Source organism: Actinia tenebrosa, unplaced genomic scaffold (assembly GCF_029948245.1).
Source record: "Actinia tenebrosa isolate PJP-AT-01 unplaced genomic scaffold, QUT_ActTen_1.0 PGA_scaffold7__59_contigs__length_16204524, whole genome shotgun sequence".
Lineage (NCBI taxonomy): Eukaryota > Metazoa > Cnidaria > Anthozoa > Actiniaria > Actiniidae > Actinia > Actinia tenebrosa.
Window position 1 is genome coordinate 12,910,393 of NW_028292584.1, and position 23,559 is coordinate 12,933,951.

Sequence of the window (23,559 nt, forward strand, 5' to 3'; positions counted from 1 at the left end):
GATATTTTTCTTTAGAATGGCTGAGGCAACGAAGTCATTAATAGGCAACGCTCTTTAGCTGATTCATTTCTACGCTCAGTTGCGCGTCAGACACGACAAAGACGTAGCAGTTTATTTTGTCGCCGTCGCCGGCATCGGTGTTCTTGGTGCGCTTGATCTCCAATGTTATGCCATCCTGCGTATTTACTAGACGTAAACCCTGGCCATGTAGGTCTTCGTCGTTAATGGTGCGCATGTCAATCCACAGCGCATACTTATCCTTAAAGAATTCCTCGGGGCTAATTTGGTCGCCAAACTTGCGCATTGCCTCCCTGTACACGTCTGCGGGCTTTATTCCCTGCGAGTAGACCTTGTTTGGAACGCCGTTTATGTTGACCCCTACGTTAGTAATGTTAGGGTTGTGAAAGGCTTCGGAGTCGCGCTTACCGGCCTCGTAGGGCTTGGCAAACACCAACATTAACCCCGTGAGACTTCTTCGGGGGAGGTTAATACTTTGGTTAATAACCTCATCCGTCTTATCCAGGAAGCTAAACGTCTTATACATCACTACGTGGTCGTAAAGGAATGCCTTTCCGGAGCTGTATTCCATACCGGCGCTACGGGCCAGCTCTTCGCTGTATACCGTTTCGTACTGTAGCTCTAAGTTGGTAATAGAGTATGGGGTTGTTGTGGTAAGTGCAGTGGTCAGCCCACCAATGATGTTATTAGCATCTGCTAAAGTTACTTCAAACTGCAGTTCGGATAACTGTCTTGGGTAATACACACCGTGATTCGTGATTACTTCAAAGTCCAGCGGTATGACATACTTGCTACCATAGGCGGTCTTTATTCGCTTTGCGTCTGCCACTGCGGTTTCTCCGCTGCCGTCAGTAGGTTGCGTTTTCGTAGGTGTGCGGACCTTACGCAGAATGACACTACCAATTCCTTGTTCTATCCTTTGCGCGCGGTCAAAGGCTGTCAACCATAAGTCTTTGTACGTGGTATACAGATCGTACCTATTTAAGTCCAGCAAGGATTCCCCAGCAAACTTGATTCTCATCTTAGAAACGATGTTGCGACGCACGTTGTTAACGATAACCCTTTCATCTGTGGGGCTTGACTGCACCGCTAGGTCAAACCTCAAAGCCAAGGTGCCAGGAACTAAGACTAGGTTATCTGTTAGGCGGGGCACGCCTACGTACAGGGTTTCTCCTGGCTTAGCGCTGCTGGGGGTAAAGGTGACCCGGTGAAAGGTGCGTTCTGCTTTCAGTCCGCCAACCTGCTTAGGTAATACGTTGGGATTTAACTTTGAGCTTATCATATATAATGGAAGTAGAAGGAACAGACCCCGACTTCGATCCCACCACTGAGGAAGGTCAGGCTGACATTAACGACGGTGATGAAGAACCGCTGCTTCCCACCCAACAAGTCGACGATTCCCTAAGGGATAGGATTGCAAAGGCCCTAAGACATCCCAAAGCACGCAAGTACACGTTTCCGCGTGAGCACATAGAGCTTCAAAACATAGGCGAGCCGGAAGCAGCCGCGCGGGAAACCGTAGAGTGGGCAACGCAAGAGCTAGAGCTGCGCTACGACAACTTTGATGCTGACGACGTAAAGCTCACGGAAAAGGGAAACAAAGTCCTCATAAGCGTCCAAGACTTAAGATTTCCCGACAAAGACCGCTGGACAAAACCGCAAAACCTCTTTGATGAGGAGGGCAACGTTAGGGGTGACGTCTTGAGATTAAGAGGCTTTCAGCGTGCTACTAGAAGCCTGTTAGAAAGGCTGCACAACTTAACCGAAAGGACCAACGCGGAAAAACGTGCCGCGGATCTGCAAAGGGAGTTAAGAGAAAAAGATGTAGAATATGCAAAGCAAGGTCAGCTACTTGCCGATGCTGAAAAGAAGTCCGCCCATCAAGATGAAAGAATAAAAGAAATAGGAAATCAGGTGGATCAGGCCTTACGCGAATTAGACAAAGCACGGGAGGACTTAGGAGAAGCCCAAAGCTCTAGCGCCTCAGTGGAAGCGCTGCGGGAAACGTTGGAAGAAAGGGAGGAGGAATACATGAAGCAAAACCAGCGGCTTGCCGACGCGCATAGGAGGGAAGTCGAATTTAAAAATCAAGAAATAAGGGAGCTGGTAGACCAAAGAACCCAAATTCGACGCGAAAGAAATCAAACTCAAAGGGCTCTTAACCTCGCCCTGCAAGAGTTAGACTTAATTAAAGACGATACCGATAACCTGCAAACCACCATAGCCGGCTCTTTAGTGGAACGGCGACGGTTAATGGCTGAAATCAATACTAAGGAGGAACAAATCCGGCAAAGAGATCAGGCCATTGAGGACCTGGAGGGGCAAATAGAGCGGCAGCAAGAAGTAATCGAGGACCAAACTCGTACCGAAGAGGAAAGGGAAGCAGCTCAAAGGGAAGTAGAAACCCTTCAGGAAAGAGTCGCGGAATTACAGGCGCAAAAGGACAACCTGGAAAAAGAGCTGGGGCTTACCACCAAGGAAAAGGTAAAAAGAGCCCTTTTGAAGTATGGCGTTCCACTGGCATTTGCGGTTGCTATTAGTACCGTAGTAGGAGTCATCCTATCCACGCTTAAGGCTACGGGCGCGGGCGTAAAGAAATTAGGCAATGGACTAACGGACTTGGGAAAAAAGATGGCAGCCGGTCTTCCTGGGCTGCTGGGTTCGGTTGTTTCCTTGGCGCTTAGGGCCGGCGGAGAACTGCTAAAGTTTGTGGGGAATAACATTTGGATATTAGTCGTCGCAATCGGCGTGGTATTCCTGAAGAAGATTCGGGGATGATCTTATCCTTGTGTATTACTGGCGGCTTATAATCGTCGTCGGGTGCACGGGGTGTTCTCGACTGGGGATAAGTAAAGATAGTATTCGCACCGCCTTGATAATGCGGAACTAGCGGTATGGCAGTCATAGTAGAAATGGTCTTATGATTAAAAGTAGAATCGCTTGGCGCAGCTGATTGTGAAATAACAGCGTTTATCTTAACTTCGACATTAACGTTAGATGTTGCGTCAGTATTGATCTGAAGCTTTGCGTATTGACAATTAGCTACCATGTGAAAGGTTATTGGTACTATATCGTCTAGACTATTTGGCGGTTCATATGAAAAATGAGCTGACCGTCTAGTATTTTTCAGTGTTCTGTATGGTAACGATGGATCGTTATTCTCATCTACTACTCTAAATCCAATACCATATTCCTCCCTTACGCTAATACAAATTGTGCACATAATCAATCCCAACCCACCAACCTTCACCCACAATTCCGTGTCAACCCAATTAGCATTACGCAAGTATCTATCTTCCTCCAGAAAATAAAGGAATGAATCCTCCTTAGTATGTGGGTTCATATATACCAGCAAATAAATTTGCTTCTAGAGACTCATTACCGTAAGAGTGCAAATGGTTGCGTGGTTATATTTTTCATCTCTCTGATTTTCTATGCTATTTATGCAAACGCTCCCGGTGTCATCTACGCGCATTTGCAGCTTTACCTTCCCATGGCAATCGGCGACCATATGAAAAGTCCAAACCGATAAATTCTCAGCGCTGTCGGTGTTCGGCTCTACGGAGAAATGCACAGGCTCCCTGTTGTTTGTCTTCACACGCATAGGCTGCAGTACGCCGTTGTCATCACAAAATCTAAAACCAATGTTGGCGTGACTTACTGATCCAAGGCAAATACTACAAAGGATTAACTTCTTCCCTGAGTAGTTCAAATTCACTGACATGCCCTCAACGTCCACCCAAGACGCCTGGGTGTATTTTTTCTCGCCTGTGTAAGTCGTATAAACACAATCTACTCCAGCTACGTAGGGGTTGTTCATCGCCATATATAATAGCTCAGACCAATGCTTGCAGCTGCTAAGCCGGCCTTTAGTAAGTTATGGTCATATTCCTCAGGTATCGCAGGCAGGGCCTTCTTTGATGGTTTCTTAACTACGGGTAGCTTCGTTTCATGCGACTTTTTTGACTTCTCCACGAAATGGGGAATGTTCCTAAGAGTGTCAGAGTTCACGTCGTTCACCCCAAACTTCATATCCTTAGTAGCTCGTTGAAGTTTGTTGTTGTATCCTACTACAGAACCAGTATTTATAGATAAATTACTAGGCATTAACCAACAACCCGGGGCTACTGCATAGTCCAACCTTGCCTTAGAATTTTGTATAGCTAGTTGGTAACGCTGTACGCCCTTGCTAATGTCGCCCTCCAAGATCGAACTTTCGAATAAGATCAAGGCTTCGGCTCGCGTCTCTTCTGCGGCGCCGGTATTCCCCACTATACTCGATCGGGTGTTTACCTGAGCTCCAAGGATGGAATACACGTAAGCTTCTATGCTGCGGTTCAAACGGGCAAGGCCGGCTTTGGTTAGTCCTTTACCTTCTGGGGGTATGAAATTAAAGTATTGCTTCGTTTGCTCGTCGTTGGTAATCTTGATAATCAGCGGGTTAGCTCCTGCATACTTACCGCCCTCGTCTTTGAACAGAGGTCCGTCTCTGACTTCCTTAGTGGTTTTGGCATTTGGTTCAAAGAAGGTGCTACTGTCGTGAGTTTCCTTATGATACCCAGTGTTCCATCGTAGATTCAATGCATGAACTTCCCTGTTGCTTAGCTCGTGCCCACCAATCCCCCAATAAGCCCAAATATGCCCCAAGCCATTGTTAGCACCGACAGTGCATCTAAAATCCTTCCCTACAACACCAAACTCCTTACAATGTCGGTCGTAAGCAGGAACGTTGTATTTATTATCTCTTGGATAAAACGCGGCATCTCCCGGCAGCGCAATAACACCCATCTCATGCAGTATTCTTCGGACGGTAAAGTGGAAGTGAAACATAAATATCGAATTCTTCATCAACTTCGCACTTACACCGCAGCCGCTGGTGGCACACCAAACCGCAAAGTTTAGTTGCTGCGGCCAATAACGCATGTTAGGACCACTTAACCATTCATGAGATTCCTTAGCGGTGGTATGATTAATGGGTACGTCTTTGAAGATATCTCGCACCTTTAACGAAAAGGAATGGTTGTTAGAGATCTGCATGTTCAATGTCAAATCCAAACTTGGATGTTTATCAAATGAAACCGCGGGTATCGGATAAGTACCGGTACCAAGCAATAATTCCTTTGACCAACCTTGCACGGGCTTATGTTCGATATAACCAGAATTCTTCAGTTGATTGTTTATCTGATCGACCAGCGTAGGTTTCAAATCCTCGTTGCTGTACATCCTAGAGCCGTTATAGTAAATCCCATCGGGTCTCCTTTCGAACTTACTAGGGTCTGCATGCGGAAACATCTTCCTAAAGGCCCTCCAGTTCCAGTAATCCCGGTTGTCGTGATGTGGCTGCTCCTCAATATCATTCCCAAAAGCGTCGTACATTAGTATATATAATGGATGTTATACCATCAGCACCTCAGTTGTACCCAGATGTTCCCTATACTACACCTAATGAACTAAACGCCGAAAACTTTCGTCTGAATAAAGCGAACTTAATCCTGGCTTACTTGGAAGGGCAGGCAAAACACTATGAAAAAGTTAGAAAAAAGTACGTTAGAGCCCGGAGTACGCTACATAAGATTGCGATAACTTCAGGATCCATATCTGTTGTGTTAACGGGCTCTGGCGTTGCTACTTCGCTTACTGGGCCGGGAATAATCGTTGGAGTTCCTTTGGCCGGCGTTGGGGCAGCTTGTGGTATCATTTCGGCTGTTGCTACGGGCATTATGAAAAAGCTATCCACGAAAATATCCAAGCATGACACGACAATAGCTCTATCTAGGGCTAAAGTAAATACTATTACCGACCTTGTCTCAAAGGCTTTGCGTGACAGAAAGATAGACGACGTAGAATTCTCGCTTATTCTGGCCGAAGAAGACAAATACGAGAAATTAAAGACGGACATAAGGAATAAAAAAACAGTCGTAAAAGATCTTTCCGAGGAATCTCGCAAAAAGATCTATCAAGAAGCGAAAGAAGAGCTTCAAAGAAAGCTTGCTCAGTAAACATCTGCTTTGAAAAGAGCGTGACGGGATTCTATTTACATATCGAACGTCAGTCTAGAAATTACGCGTAATATAAATTCAGTGAATTATTACGCGTAATATAAATTCAGTGAATTATTACGCGTAATATGAATTATTTGGCGAATTATTACGCGTAATACGAATTATTTGGCGAATTATTACGCGTAATATGAATTATTTGCATAACCTTATTTGGCAAATTATTACGCGTAATATAAATTCATCGTATGAATTACGCGTAATATGTTATTGTCGCCTCGGAATCCATCCTAACAGGGGGTGGTTGGGGTCAATTTTGTAAAATATTTCGTAAATTACGTTAGGGTAATAAGGAATATCCTTATCCAGCCGACAAAACATCCACTCGGCTTTTGTCATATCAGAAACCTCAGGAATAGACTTACCGGTAATTTCAGACAAAAGATAGGGAATAGCTTTGTAATATTTCCCTAGTTTTAATTTTTTCAATGTCTTCCGTAGGCTTTGTGGGGTTGGCTCTTCTAAATGGTCTATGATTTTCTTCTTTACTTCGTCGCTTAAATATATCGGATGTAAACCTTGGATATGACTCATCCAGTCCCTGAAGTATTTTATTCTCTTATATGGCGTTTTCTTACGACCTCCATTAGCGTAATATTGCTCTCTGGTAGCATTTGGTACGGCATTGCGAATATTCTTACCACATTCGTAACACTGTGCTGACGTGTCGTCTTCTATTTGCATTTTCTTACCACAACACCACAAACCCTTCGGCTTAGGTATGTTAACTTTGGATCTTAGGCAAATTATACAGAAGTCATTGGTGAACTTTTTACATTCATGCATATATAAGACAAATATTCCCAACTTTCGCGCAACATATAACAGAACACGGGTAATTCCCGCGGGGGACGCTAGTGCATAAACACGGGTAATTCCCGGGCGATTCCGAATGGTGATCGCGAGTCCCCCTTACTGCTGCTCGAGTCCAATATCTCAGTATCTGTTGAAATAAATATTTCTACCAGTGCATATTGCGCAAGATACATGAGTGTGCTAAAGGATTATTTTTAGTTTTTAATTGGTAAACGAATTTGGTGAAGTAAAAGGAAGAAAGTAATCTTATATCGAAAACTTTGAAAACTCTAGTGCAACATGCACCATCGATACCCCCAGCGCACTACTACTGATTGATTCATACAATTTCTCTTCAGATAAACCTAAAGATGCTTTGCTCTCTCCAACCAAGTTGGATGTATGTGAGAATACAGACATTACTCTCAATTGCACGGCTGATGCATATCCATCAGTCAAGAACTACTCGCTGTACAATAGAAATACTTACATTGGATCAAGCAGCAGTGGACAGTTTATTACAACAGCAAGATCATTGGGATGGAATAAGTTTTGTTGTGTTGCTTCGAATGAAATTGGAAGCGGTCAATGCGCCTTTTCTGATGTATATGTACTAGGTTAGTGAAATAATACGGGTTGGTATCCCTACTTCTTATCCCGCCATACTGTGACGATATTTAACGTGTCATTCTGCATTTTATCTATAATATGTATTTTTTTTCCCTTTATCAAACGATTTCATGTATTGTTGGTTTATATTGTATTGTATTGTTTGTTACCACAACTTCCTTTAAAAATTTCAGCAGACATGCCAAACCTGATACTTCTCATTTCCCCCGTTATTGTTATTATTATCGTTGTGTATTTGGTGCGTTACTCTTGTCATCATTTGTGCTTCTTTTAAAGTTGAGACCACTATTGGACATTCCTCTCTTTTGTCATTTTCGTTTTCTTCTTTTTCATGCCCACTTCCAATTCCTTCAATCGAAATGTTGAATTTACTTTTCCCGTTCACAAATATGAACTTAGTTGAACAAAATGATGATGGTGGAGATGATCTTAAAAGTTTAATATTGACCCGGTAATGCTTACTCGCAGGAGACATAACCACACTGTGTAAAATCAATAACGAGAATACATCAGTCGCAGTAGTAAAGGAAGGAGATACAGTAGTTCTGCAGTGTGACGTATCTGGGAATGAATCATACTACATGTACCAGTGGGTTAAAGTAAAGGACAGTCTGTCTGTCACGAATGATACACGGCAATTAACATTTGGTTCAATAAACCGCACGGATGAAGGTTATTACCAGGTGACCTTGCGAGATAAACTAAACTGCTCATCACAAACAAGGTCTTTGAACATCACTGTCAACTGTAAGTAGGATTTTATTGGAGTAGTCTTTAATAACGCTTGTCATTACTATCATTAGCCAGAAAACACCAGCATCTTGACTTTTCCTGAAAAGAGAGAAAAGATAATTTGTTTTTTTCATATTTTTTTGGGTCTTCATCCAAAAACTCACCTACCGTCCTTCCGCCTGTCTGTCCTTCCACCTATCTATCGATTCATCGCATTGATCACTCATCCGTCAATCCATCCTTTGACCTACGAATCCATCCATTTATCCATCTATCTATCTGACGTCCATTCATTCATTAAAACTTATTTCTTCATCTTTTTAAAGATGAATAAACAGATTTTAATGAATGAAATTTTTATCTGTTCAGTTTTATCTTGTTTGAGTTGTTTTTAGCGCATTCCATTTTGTTTAGTCGGTTAGTCGGTATGTCAGCACCACCTTAGAGAATATGGTGATACTAATAGTAAAAGCAAATGATATTTACAGCTTGTCTTGTAGTCATCCACTTTTTATGTCAATTAAAAATATATTCACAGATCCACCAGATAGAATCACGTGTAGTAACAAAACAGTTCTGGAGGGTGATGATGTTCAACTAGTTTGCAATGCTAATGGTAACCCACCACCTGATATGATGTGGATAAGAAATGGAAGTATTCGAGGCATTGGAAATACGCTAATATTAATAGGTGTATCAAAAAGTGATGGTGGAAAATATACATTTTTGTCCAACAACAGTCTTGGTTACCAAATAGAGAACATTTTCGTAACAGTAAAATGTAAGTATAAAGAATTGAGAATCGGTAATGGAGCCGGGTTTATGCATTTTAGCCTAGGAAATTAAAGTTGTTCCACACGGACACACTAATGCCAAGCATTTTACAACGATTTTAACAAATCAAACAAGCATTCATGTAGCTCTTTTGATTTTCTAACTGGTAACCGCTTGTTTGATTCGTTCGAAACAAATATCAGTGAATGAAGTATCTGCAGGACTAGGAAGAATAGGAAGTTCTGAAAACTAGAAAAGAAATTAAACTGAGGCATTTTCATCCTTGATGTTCAAATTCATGGGCATATTAAAGGAAGCAATCTTACCTCTTACTTTTGCCATTATTTTCTCTATTTCTGATCGATCTTATATATATACTTATTTAAAAAACCTGAATTGAAAATCGAAATTCTACTAATACTAAAATGCCTGGAGTTATACTATATCCTGCGTTACTTTATTTTGCGTAGTGAAAATCATAGCACCAGAGATAACGAATCCTTATAAACAAGTATTAATGGTTGATGAGGGAAAAGACGTAAGTCTTGTTTGCAATGCCATTGGATACCCAGTACCTAATATTACCTGGACGAAGCATGGCACTGTTATTGGTGATGGACGAATATTCAATATAACACGAGCACAAAAGAACGATTCATCGTGTTACACGTGTACCGCAGATAATGGCATTGGACAAGCCAAGAATGCCAGCACATGCTTAGATATACACTGTAAGTTTGAAGTCATATGCCTATTCTCCAGAAAATAGGTTTCTTGTGATGATATGTACTAGCTCTAGATAAATGACTGATTACGATTTGCTATGAAATGATAAGCTTAAGGGGAATGTTTTGCATTGCGAAAACCTTAATAACTTTGGCTTTATTTTTCCATTGCATTGCATTGCAGTCATCCCGGTATATTATACTATCTTCTTTTTTACGTTGCTATTTATGATGTTCCAAGCTTTCCGGCTCGAAAACTTCCTCTTAAAAATTTAGAGACTTTATTTGTTTTATATTTTGAAGTATTAATTAATGTGATAATTTACATTGTGTAGATCCACCTTCCAGCATTACTATTCTACCATCGAGAAGGCAAATGATTCTAAAAGAGGGGACTAGTTTTTCCCTATATTGCCAAAGTGACAGCAATCCACCCCCGACTTACACATGGAAGCATAATGGGGGGATTTTAACTGATGGGCAAAATGGCATACTAATATTTAACAGCATCAAGCGAAAACAAAACGGAACATACCAATGTGAAGCGAAAAATTATCTTGGCTTGCTCCTTTCAGTCCCGATTGAAATCGTCGTACAATGTGAGTATAGGCATCGCGTAAATGAGCAATAATAGCCCAGGCTAATCTTTTATAGTTTTCTTATTTTCCAACTTAAAGGTTCTACAATTTATCAGCATGTCTGCATGCCTGCAAAGATAAAATCTGAACTGCTTGTGATTTATAATTACTAAAGTACTTGTATGTTGTAGTGAGCGTTTACTAAAAACCAGAAAGATTCATTATAATTGTTTCACGTTTATTTTGTTTCCTCCTTAACAGACTTAGATCCTCTGGAAGTGATTGGATCAAGTAACCATAGCTACAGTCAGTCCAATCCACTGGTATTGTTCAACCTTATTATCAACGCATATCCCAGTAACACATCCCTGTCTTGTAATCCTTCTGCACCGAATGTATCGACTGTCATCACCAGCCATGATGCAGGATTAACTAGAAAACAGTATTTGGTGGTGGTTATCATCCAGAATGATGTGGACAGTGCAAACATGGTATGTAAAGCTGAAAATGGCGTTGGTGTAAGAGAAAGGACATTGCATTTTTACAGACAGCCGATACGTGAGTAATGATAATGAGATTTACAAATGCCACTAGCTTGAGCTGATCCAGTTCTGATCAGATGAATTTGCTATAACCCATCATGCCATATTTGACTGTTTTTCGTTTCTACTTTAGTTTTCAAGGAAACGTTTACCGGACAGTTTAGAACAACAAACCAAGAATGGCAGGACGACCTTCAGGATATAAAGTCAGCAGGCTACAATGATCTTAAACAGAAGTGCATCAAAATAGTAAGTAGAGTATAGTCAATTTTGCGCGTTCGTTGGTTCGTTGGTTCGTTGGTTCGTTGGTTCGTTGGTTCGTTGGTTCGTTGGTTCGTTGGTTCGTTGGTTCGTTGGTTCGTTGTTCGTTGGTTCGTTGGTTCGTTGGTTCGTTGGTTCGTTGGTTCGTTGGTTCGTTGGTTCGTTGGTTCGTTGGTTCGTTGGTTCGTTGGTTCGTTGGTTCGTTGGTTCGTTGGTTCGTTGGTTCGTTGGTTCGTTGGTTCGTTGTTGGTTCGTTGGTTCGTTGGTTCGTTGGTTCGTTGGTTCGTTGGTTCGTTGGTTCGTTGGTTCGTTGGTTCGTTGGTTCGTTGGTTCGTTGGTTCGTTGGTTCGTTGGTTCGTTGGTTCGTTGGTTCGTTGGTTCGTTGGTTCGTTGGTTCGTTGGTTCGTTGGTTCGTTGGTTCGTTGGTTCGTTGGTTCGTTGGTTCGTTGGTTCGTTGGTTCGTTGGTTCGTTGGTTCGTTGGTTCGTTGGTTCGTTGGTTCGTTGGTTCGTTGGTTCGTTGGTTCGTTGGTTCGTTGGTTCGTTGGTTCGTTGGTTCGTTGGTTCGTTGGTTCGTTGGTTCGTTGGTTCGTTGGTTCGTTGGTTCGTTGGTTCGTTGGTTCGTTGGTTCGTTGGTTCGTTGGTTCGTTGGTTCGTTGGTTAGTTGGTTCGTTGGTTCGTTGTTCGTTGGTTCGTTGGTTCGTTGGTTCGTTGGTTCGTTGGTTCGTTGGTTCGTTGGTTCGTTGGTTCGTTGGTTCGTTGGTTCGTTGGTTCGTTGGTTCGTTGGTTCGTTGGTTCGTTGGTTCGTTGGTTCGTTGGTTCGTTGGTTCGTTGGTTCGTTTGGTTCGTTGGTTCGTTGGTTCGTTGGTTCGTTGGTTCGTTGGTTCGTTGGTTCGTTGGTTCGTTGGTTCGTTGGTTTCGTTGGTTCGTTGGGTTCGTTGGTTCGTTGGTTCGTTGGTTCGTTGGTTCGTTGGTTCGTTGGTTCGTTGGTTCGTTGGTTCGTTGGTTCGTTGGTTCGTTGGTTCGTTGGTTCGTTGGTTCGTTGGTTCGTTGGTTCGTTGGTTCGTTGGTTCGTTGGTTCGTTGGTTCGTTGGTTCGTTGGTTCGTTGGTTCGTTGGTTCGTTGGTTCGTTGGTTCGTTGGTTCGTTGGTTCGTTGTTCGTTGGTTCGTTGGTTCGTTGGTTCGTTGGTTCGTTGGTTCGTTGGTTCGTTCGTTCAATTCGTTCGTTCGCTCGTTCGTTCGTTCGTTCGTTCGTTCGTTCGTTCGTTCGTTCTGCATGGTCATTATTTTCATTAGTTTAGTTTATTTCTTTCTAGTTAGAATCTGCATACTTAGGTGTACAATATTTGGCTGCCGTAAACATTAAGAATTTCATGTAAGTATTCAAATATATAGTGGTTATAATTTCAGTAACTGCACTTATAATGGCTAATTAAGGACCGCCGCAAAATACAGCAGTAGAGCAGCTCACCAGGGTCTGTGCTATAGATCCTCTCTCCTTACTGAATTTGAGCTCATGATAACCTTGCAGTTAACGGAAAATCCACACGATATCTCCCCCCGCATGAGTGATTTCAATATGTTATGGTTTAACTTGAGCAAGCGGTATTCTTTTTATCTTTACGATTCATTACAATAGTAAGGGAAGCATCATAGTGCGGTTTGAGCTCGAAGTCATCGGTAAAGTACCTGATCCACTGCTGCCTTTGAGAGATTATATCAAAAGACAAGGAGAAGAAATCAATGGCTTACAGATAGACTTCAACAGCATTCAGAAATCAAGTGGTAAGATGGTTTAGTAGCTTGGATTCTACTCGGGGAAGGCCAAGGGTGTTTTTAATTTCGTATTACCACGGTTTTCATTGCTACTTGCTGATCAAGGTAATCGAGAGATCAAATAAATCGTACTCATGTACCTACGATTTATTTGACATGTTTGCGGTAGCGTAATGCCTTATTTCGCTTTCGTGACAGTTGCCGGTCTCGATAGCATGTAGCAATCAAACAGTGGTAAACATCTGTGGGACCATATCTGTATTGTATTGTGATAACATAAATAATCCGTATGCCGCAGATCAAGAAAATACGCCGATTCCATGTAAAGGGGAGAACAAGACACTATTGGCAGTTCTTGGAGCTCTGTTTGGTTTGTCGATTGTCCTTATCATCACACTTATAGTGGGGTTCCTGTGGTTACGTAGAAAAGGTATGCTATTTTATTTAGGGTGCAAATACATCGAACATAGTAAAGACAAAAAAGGGGAAAAAAGTTAGGATTAACATTTTAACGATATTTTTCCTGATTTTAGATTCAAAAGAAAGTTCTGGGAAAAGGTACGTACCAATCTGAGACATTTAGATGATAAAATGTCTAATTAATAAAAACAACTAAATATTAATATCCCCTTTTGCAGATCGAACAAAAGTGACGAGATAGGACAAATGGTAAATTTTATATGTATAAAGCATACCATACTATCAGCTTTCTAGGTTTTTGGTGACTAACTTTATTGAAATTAAGTATATATTTGTTTCTTCTCTGTCTATTCATTCATTAATATTATTCTTCCTTACGAACAAAGAACGACATCTCACTTCAAGAGACAAGTTTTAGTGCTACAGATAACGAAACACCAAATGTGCCAGAATAAGAACCAATAGGAAGGCGAGGATTATCGACGAGGAATGCAGGCATCCCTGAATATGAGGCGGTGACAACAAGAACACAGCTATCCCAACCACATTCCGGTGTACAGACAAATAACCCCATGCCTCAGTATGAAGGTGCATATCAACATGGACAAACAGGGGCTGCTTCAAATCCACCACCAGTCACCTATCAGACCATCCAACCTCGTACTGGTAACTACGATTCACTGAGTCCTTTCACACGGCTGCCCCCTAAGGGTACAGCACTGTCATCCACAGAAAGCCCAACACGTACAGGAGAGTACTAGGCCCTTCAACACAAGGGTGTGTCTCCACAGTACCAGTCTCTGGATGACTTGAGCAAATGTTGAGTGAATAAGGGCCAAAAGAGAACAGTATTGATGAGGCAATGCCTTATGCTTTTAAATGCTACTAATAGTAATGGCTGTTAATGATATGCGGGACATCTGTATCATTACTGATATCACACTCACTCCTCCATTATAAAAGATACACTTGCAATTTTAATCACATTTTTCACTTTTCTTCGGTTCTTTTAGACACATTGATCATACTAGACAGTATTGTAATAATCAAGTATTAAATATTATCAATCAAGAGTGAATATGGACCAAACAAGAACAGTATTGATTAGGAATTGCCTTAAGCTTTTAAAAATGCTACTAACAGGGTAAATGTTATGCAGGACATCTGTATCACATATTACTGGTATCCGTTACCTTTACTTCTCGATAATTAAATATACACTTGCAAAATAATCTGTTCACATTTTGCTCTTTTTTTCGGTTCTGTTAGACACATTGATCAAACTTAAAGGCAGTCTTGTAATAATCATGTAAATCATACATATATATCATATGCAGATGCAAAGCTACTTAATTTTTAGAACCACGCTCCGATATTCGTCTTCGGCCAGTGATTAGGCAGCAGCAATAACTGACTATTAAACTGATCTTCTAGACGGACGTTCACTTGAAGATTATTGAATACCCGTAAGCTAGACGAGGGCTTTTATGATCAGAATAATCAACAGGCCATTAATTGGTATGCCTCATAAGCAGCTTTGTTTATATCCTGTTCTAATTCTTGCTTACTTCTTGCTGCCGCCTGGTAAGTGTTGAAGGCTTGACATTGAGAGAGAATATATTAATGTTCTGCATTCAAAATTTAATGTAGATGATGTAGTGAACTGATGCGTGATTTGTTTAATCGTTCTGCGCAATATCTTTAAGCTAAGAAGTCCCAAGTTACATATATCCACGAAGTGAATTGAAACCTAGTATAGCGTGACCTCCAGATAGCTACAAAAGTAATATATACAATATAAGTGGTGTGTTGCAACGATATTCAACGAACTCATTAATAATTCATGAGGAAAGCACAACAGAAATCATGACCGTGAAGGGTTAATAATTCTGATGCAGAATCATGTTTATTTGCATAAACTTGGATTTTTTTGGCCAGATTCACTTTTATCTTAAATTTTTTCTAGTGAAACACAAAGGAACTAACCTAAAAAATTTTTAAGCAATATACAATATTCGTGTCCGTGTTGTATCCGATATACAAACGCTCGGCTACGCCTCGAGTTTATGCAATAGATCAAAAACGAGTGCGAGTGTTTGATCAGGGCATCCAAATACCATGAAACAGATGCTTTTATTGTTTCAAGGTGTTTGGATGCCCTGATCATACACGAAGCACGAGTTTTTGAACTGACTTCTCAAACTCATTATAATTCATTTGTTTTTGAATCTCGTGAGACTAAAAATTCCTTCGCAATAATTCATTTATTCGCCAGTGTTTTGATCAGTGTCTTGATCCGTTATTAATCCAGTATCAAGAGTGCGTGCACGTGACCACAATGCAAAGTCGCCATTGGTCATTGACCTCATGAATTATTAATGAGATTGAGAAATATTGTATAAAACGTAAATAAGAGAAGGAAACCTCTTAATAACGCGCGTGCCATTTACGCACGGGAGTGGGGTAAGGCAAAATTTAAAGTGCATCCGGTCGCTAACAATAACCCAACAGGGAATTTACATGGCGCGCGCGTTATTAAGAAGTTTCCTTCTGTTGTTTATGCTCTCTTGATATATTACATTATCAATACAATCCATTGTTATGATAAACCCTGTCTGCGAGTATTGGTCCACGGACTATTTAAATATTCTCCGCATAGATTATCTACCACTCTTCGCAATAGATCGTTCAAGAGCACAACTGTTTGCTTTGTAGTCCTCCCGACCCACCCTCATAATCTGTGTTCGGTGATGACCCTGTTTTCTTCAATGTCGGGTTTCCTTTGCGTGTTTCCTTATGGTAAACCACCATGTCCTTTTGGGGTAAACATATACGAATCTGGAAGCAGTATGGAGGCAAAAGCTCCCAACCGACATGACACTTGCGTCGTATTTACAAACGATCCTGTGTGCTTATCTCCATATCTAATTATTATAACAATTACTTTACTTCACTTTACTTACTTTAATGGTTATGCAGCAGAAAGAAAAAAAATGCTATTGGGAGAACCTGAAACAGGAAATGAGCTTCCCTTACCGAGCAGGCTACCCAGTACATACAAAGAGAACAAAAACTATGAGAAAAATGGAATATATATGTATATATACATGCATGCATGCATACACGGCAACGCGCAGAGACTCAGCTCCACCCCAACGACATAACATCGAAAAAATGGACCAGAACCTCCTCGCTACGCCGCACACACACACACACACACACACATACCCTTGGAATTGACTGATACATAATCTATCAAGTACTAGTACCAAGGTAACTTAAATGATGGTCATTGGCGCATTTATCCATTGGTATAATTTAAAAAAAAGTGTTCAAAATCCCAGAGATAGTGAAGTCTGACAACGGCCCACAATACAGCTCGTCCGAGTTTGCCAGCTTTTCAGATTCGTGGAATTTCAAACGTGTGACTTCAAGTCCGAAGTACCCGCAATCGAATGTTCTTGCTGAGAAAAACGTCCAAACGGCAAAGCTCATACTAGAGAAGGCTAGGCTCTGCGGGAAAGACCCACATCTGGCACTACTTGAACAACAAAATACACCAATCAAAAATTTCAAGACACCAGCCCAGCTCTAAATGGGAAGACGTCTACGCTCCATGCTGCCTTGCACAACACGAAACCTGCTAACACAAAGCCCAAGCCACAGCGAAGTCCAGCTACGCCTTCAAAAAAAGCAACTTACCCAAAAGGCACAGTATGACAAGGTTGCCAAGGAACTAGAGCCTCTTGCACCAGGTGACAATCAAGACAGAGGACTGATGCGATTACAGGAGGAACAGGAGACACCAGTTCAATGGAAAACAAACGCCCAAGGATGCCCTCAAGAGACCAGAAACTGCGGACGTAAACTCACAAGTGCCACAGACACAACCAGAGGATTCTGGCTCGGAGTCTGCGGCCTACACAACGAGATCAGGACATGTAGTCAAGGCACCCTCCCGCTACGAACATTAACATACAACACAAACATTACAAGCTTTAGAGACATTTTAGATAAGCCATTAACATTGTTTCAGTTTTCACTCTCATTCTTCAAAGGGGAGTTGCACCATACTGCGTTACATTATCACATGATTGTAATTCTATATCTTAGTCTTCCATATATAAGACCTGTAAGATTATGACATTGACAGTGAATAAAACACACTTAACACAAGAGGCATAAGACAATTACAGTATTTGTATGAATTTGCACGGTCGCTTTCTGACTCCATGTCTAGAGAAGTAGGAATTCATTTTGCGAATGATGCTTGTGCTTGTGTAACGAGTAAGAGATGAGATCTCCCAAAAGCGGCTGTAGTAATCTACCACGATTAGATAGTTCGTGTTGTTCCAGGTGAATAAGTCGGTTGCGACAATTTGCAAAGAATATCTGGGGATCTCGTGTGGTATCATTGGCTCTTTCACGATGCTCCTTCTCAGTTCATTGCATGTTGAGCAATTTGCAACCAGGTCTTCGATTCGACTGGACATTAATTCCGGGCCAATAGACTAACCCTCCCGCTAGTAGCTTGCTTCTCTCCATACCATGGTGACCTTCATGTATCTTTGCCAGGATTTCCTTTCTCTTGTACGTCAGTCAGGTTCACTATGGCTTCAGCTTTCATAATCAGACCATCGCAGACTGTAAGAGAGTCTCGCACTGGCTAATACTCTCGTAGCTCCACTGCAACGTTTTGTCTGAGTTCTGGCCATCCATCTCTAATGAGGTTGGCGAGGGCTTTCAAGGTGGGGTCTTTGGAGGTTTCTAGCTGAAGCTTGCGCAACTTTTCATCGCTCACTGGCAATGAGGTATTGATGGAGCTGGTGGAGGCGATCAGCTCCTTGTTTTCAATAGTGTATCAGTACGTGGGCTCTTGAGAGTGTATCTGCGGCGTATAGCTCCCTTCCGGGCTTGTATGTTAGCTTGAGGTCATATTTCTGTAGGCGTAGTAGCATTCTTTGTAAACGCGCTGGTGCTTGGTCCAGTGGTTTGACTACGACTGACAATAGTGGCTAGTGGTCGGTTTCTGCATTTATTTCCTTTCCATAAACATACTGATGAAAACGTTAGCAGCCAAACACGACTGCTAACAGTTCCTTCTCTATAGGTGCATATCTGCACTCAGCTTCAATGAGCTGTGAGCGAGAGGCATACGCAACTGGCCTGTTGTCTTGCATGAGGACTGCACCCAGTCCCGATTTGCACGCGTCGACTTGTAATCTGACATGCTTCAATGGGTCATAGTACTTAAGGACTCCTTGGCTTGTGTCAGTGAGCAGGCGCTTGATGTCTGTAAGTGTCTTGTCTTGACGCGTCGACCTACAGTAAATGAGGGACATAAAAGAACTTGTTGAATTATTCGTGTAAGAGTAGGGGATTGTCTCCCGGTTCAACAGCCTATCCCAATTTGGAGGCATAATACCAATCTACTAACAATTCACACTCATGATTGTAAGCTGCACGGCTGCCATGGCGCCTTAATACGCAGCCCGTAAAGTCATCCACTTGTTATAAATGTAAAGCGCATTGAGATATTTGAAATGCGCTATAGAAGTACCCCATTATTTATTAATTATTATTGACGCTTGGTCCAGTGCCAGGCAGTTTCCTTCTTCAGTAGTTCTCTGAGAGAAGCGGGGCAGATATTTGGAATGAACTTTCCAATGTTGTTAATCATGCCCAGCAGGCGTTGAACAGCTTGTTTGTCTTGTGGCGGTGGCATGTTCGTGATGGTGTCAATCTTTGATTGATCTGGTGAGGGTGTGGCCGATGTAGGTTACTTCTGTGCGTCTGACTTTGCACTTGTCCGGGTTAAGCTTTAGGTTTTTCTCGCTCTTTTGAGTGTGTTGTACAGGCTGTCGTCGTGTTCTTCTTTCGTCCTTCCCCAGACAGGTATGATATCGATGTCCCTTTCTATCCCCGGTAGATCGAACATCAGTTCATGAAGGACTTTCATAGAAGACTTGCCAATGACCCATTGCATCCAATGTCGAAAAGGACTGCGCTCCGCTTAAACGTGTGGTGATCTTCTCGATTGTTGGAAGGGGGAAGTGTTCTCTCTTAATGGCTTTATTTAGATCTCGTGGATCAATGCATATACCAGACCATCGAGTTTATCCAGTCAGTTGGCTCGTCTACAGGCACAATAACTCCTTGCTTAACCACATCATCGAGTGCTTTTTTTATACTTTATCGTGTATTCCATAAGGCACTTTCCTTTGTGATCTCCAAGGTAGACCACTGCAACGCACTTCTGTATGGGCTCTCAAAAAATGTACTCCAACGTCTTCAATGCGTGCTAAATTCTGCTGATACTTATCAGTATGTCACAAAAATCTGCTTCTATCACTCCAATTCTGAAAGAACTTCACTGGCTTCCTGTTGAGCTACGCATTGAATTCAAGATCTTTCTTTATGTGATCTAAAAAACCATGAACCAGTTATCAGCACCTGAATATCTCCGCGATCTATTGACTTTTTATGTTCCTCGCCGCAGCCTCATATCTGAATCCAAGTTGCTGCTTGAAACGAAGAAATATAATCTGAATACCTATGGACTACGTACTTTCTCAACTTGTGCTCCCAAATTTTGGAACGATTTACCATATCATATACGAGCCAGCCAATCAATTGATACTAACGAAATCTAAAAACTCATTTATTCAAAAAATACTTTATTTAATATATCTCATACCTATATAATATATTTTAACTTTTATCAATTGATATATGACTCTTATACATAGTTATATTTATATTTATATTCATTATTGACTTTTAATGATTTATATCAATTTATTGTAAATATACATAAATATTTATAGATAACATTAATATACTTGTAAAGAGCTTTTGGACTTTAGGAAAAGGCGCTATATAAAGTCATTATTATTATTATTATTACTATTATTATTATTATTATTATTATTATTATTATTATTATTATTATTATGTGATCCATTGGGCTAATCAAAAATAATAATGAAACTTTATTGACAATAATAATTAACTAATAATTCATTATAATATGAGACGTGATAAGAGTATTGCTATAATTATGAAACAAAAAAGAAAAGATTATGAATATAAAATAACAAATCTATATAATATATACTTATTTATCTATAAAAACATATTTGTAAAATAAATTAATAGCTCAAAACACGAGTCCAGCTCTTCACACTGATATAATACTATATTAAAACTATACAATTATTATTAAAATCTAAATACAGTCAATGTCATTAACGTTGTCCACAAAAAAAAAAAGACATTTACGCAGTTACACAGTTACACAGTTACACAGTTACACAGTTACACAGTTACACAGTTACACAGTTACACAGTTACACAGTTACACAGTTACACAGTTACACAGTTACACAGTTACACAGTTACACAGTTACACAGTTACACAGTTACACAGTTACACAGTTACACAGTACACAGTTACACAGTTACACAGTTACACAGTTACACAGTTACACAGTTACACAGTTACACAGTTACACAGTTCACAGTTACCACAGTTACACAGTTACACAGTTACACAGTTACACAGTTTACACAGTTACACAGTTACACAGTTACACAGTTACACAGTTACACAGTTACACAGTTACACCAGTTACACAGTTACACAGTTACACAGTTACACAGTTACACAGTAACACAGTTACACAGTTAAACAGTTACACAGTTACACCAGTTACACAGTTACACAGTTACACAGTTTACACAGTTACACAGTTACACAGTTACACAGTTACACAGTTACACAGTTACACAGTTACACAGTTACAAGTTACACAGTTACAACAGTTACACAGTTACACAGTTTACACAGTTACACAGTTACACAGTACACAGTTACACAGTTACAGTTACACGTTACACAGTTACACAGTTACACAGTTACACAGTTACACAGGTACACAGTTACACAGTTACACAGTTACACAGTTACACAGTTACACGTTACACAGTTACACAGTTACACAGTTACACAGTTACACAGTTACACAGTTACACAGTTACACAGTTACACAGTTACACAGTTACACAGTTACACAGTTACACAGTTACAAAGTTACACATTTACACATTTACACATTTACACAGTTACACAGTTACACAGCTTACAACAGTTAACGTTACACAGTTACACAGTTAACAGTTACACAGTTACACAGTACACCGTTACACAGTTACACAGTACACAGTTACAAGTTACACAGTTACACAGTTACAACAGTTACACAGTTACTACAGTTACACAGTTACACAGTTTACACAGTTACACAGTTACCACAGTTACACAGTTTTACACCGTATACACCCGTTCCACAGTTACACAGTTACACAGTTACACAGTTACAAGTTACACCAGTTACCACAGTTCACAGTTACACAGTTACAACAGTTACACAGTAACACAGTTACAAGTACCCAGTTACCGTTCCACGTTACACAGCTTACACAGTTACACCGTACACAGTTACAACAGTTACCACAGTTACACAGTTACACAGTTACACAGTACACAGTTACCACAGTTACACAGTTACACAGTTACACAGTTACACAGTTACCAAGTACACAGTTACACAGTTACACAGTTACACAGTTACACAGTATTACACAGTTACACAGTTACACATTTACGCATTTACACAGTTACACAGTTACACAGTTACGCATTTACACATTTAGACATTTAGACATTTAGACATTTACACATTTACACATTTACACATTTACACATTTACACATTTAGATATTTAGACTAAAAGATATATCACGTGTTTCCTCGAAGGTTCGCTGGCATAAAACAAATGCTGAAATACCATTCTCCATCTTAAATCCTCACTAAATGGTCAAGGCATTCTGGATTTTCGATTCACGAGTTGAATTTTACATTTAAAGTTCAGGCTGACGCACACGAGGCAAAGAATACATAATGAAACACGTGATATATCTTTTAGTCTAAGTGTGTAAATGTCTTAGTTTCGGTGGACAACGTTAATGACATTGACTGTATTTCTAAATTTCCGCTACATTGGCGTTAAGATTAAAGTCATTCAAGAATTCATTGTCCATAAAAAAAGGGGTTCTTGTCCCCCTGACAAAACGAGGTGCACCGAGGTGCACCGAGGCTAATTTTGTTTTACTTCTGGCGTCATGTGTTAAGTCGCTATGAAGCGTGCTTTATTCAGTATCAATGTCATAATCTTACAGGTCTTTCATATGGAAGACTAACATAATAATTATTGATATTATGTTTTCTTTTCTTTGTAATATTTTATTACTATATATGTGTTTAAATTCAATAAAGTCTAAGTCTAAAGTCTAATGTCATAATCTTACAGGTCTTATATATGAAAGACCAAGATATAGAATTACAATCATAATGTAACGCAATATGGTGCACCTCGTTTTGGTTTTCATCCCCACTCTGCCTTATTATCAAATTAGATCGATAGTTTAGTTGATAAAACAGTGCAGCCAGTAACCGGCTGAGTAATATGAACTAAAAGAACCATACTGTAATCTTACACTTAAAATATTATCATATCAATTGGTAAAATATAACCATTTAAAAGTCTTAAAGATTATCGAATAATTGCTATAACAAGTTATTTGGTAATAGCAATGTACTGTAGTAGCAAAACTGTACCAGCGTATGTGCATCTTTTGCTACCTTTTTTATAGACTAAATATATAGAAATGAGATAAATAAATGAATAAATAATAAAATTATGAATGACATTAATTAGATTTTGAAATTCAATTTTACCAGTTTTCATCTGTTTTCATGTGTGAGAAAGATACGAAAATCACTAACGACAAACGTTTTCGAGAAAAAAAAGATTATATTTAGTAAAACTTGACAAGAACTGAGACTAAATAAGATGCAATGCAAAATACAAAATACAAAAATTTTTTGGTCATAATGTTTTAAAATATTTTTTTAGCTTTTGAAAGTGAAAGTGAAGGTACCACTTTTTATACAATAACATATCTCTCAACAACACAAATTTAAGCTTATTTGTATCATCATACTAGCTGGAAAAGCTCAATAAATGGTGGATATTTGGTTTAATTTTATATGTTATTCAATATTTAAATAAATTATCTAGAGAAATATATTAAACTATCAGAATGAAAGTCTCCGATAGGACCGCGCGATAGATATATGAGGTGAACGAAGTTGCTTTTTCTTGAACGAAAAACATTCGATACGAATTC

At 40.1% G+C, this 23,559-nt stretch overlaps 2 protein-coding genes across 2 annotated transcripts in view; both read left to right on the plus strand.

Annotated features, from left to right (window-relative positions):
- The window catches only part of LOC148905681 (hemicentin-1-like), a 160,891-nt gene that overhangs the window by 13,237 nt on the left and 124,095 nt on the right, over positions 1 to 23,559 (plus strand). Inside the window, exons 3-4 of the mRNA XM_089040603.1 lie at positions 7,232 to 7,489; positions 7,971 to 8,249. Coding sequence (XP_088896729.1) covers positions 7,232 to 7,489; positions 7,971 to 8,249 — 537 coding nt within the window. The remainder of the gene's footprint in view (positions 1 to 7,231; positions 7,490 to 7,970; positions 8,250 to 23,559) is intronic.
- LOC148905682 (contactin-5-like) lies at positions 9,439 to 14,540 on the plus strand. The gene is made up of 10 exons (XM_089039841.1): positions 9,439 to 9,739; positions 10,069 to 10,332; positions 10,573 to 10,869; positions 10,987 to 11,102; positions 12,429 to 12,487; positions 12,752 to 12,897; positions 13,187 to 13,318; positions 13,422 to 13,446; positions 13,527 to 13,557; positions 13,695 to 14,540. Exons 1-10 carry the CDS (start codon positions 9,526 to 9,528, stop codon positions 13,761 to 13,763), a joined length of 1,353 nt encoding a protein of 450 aa, XP_088895967.1. The 5' UTR covers positions 9,439 to 9,525; the 3' UTR covers positions 13,764 to 14,540.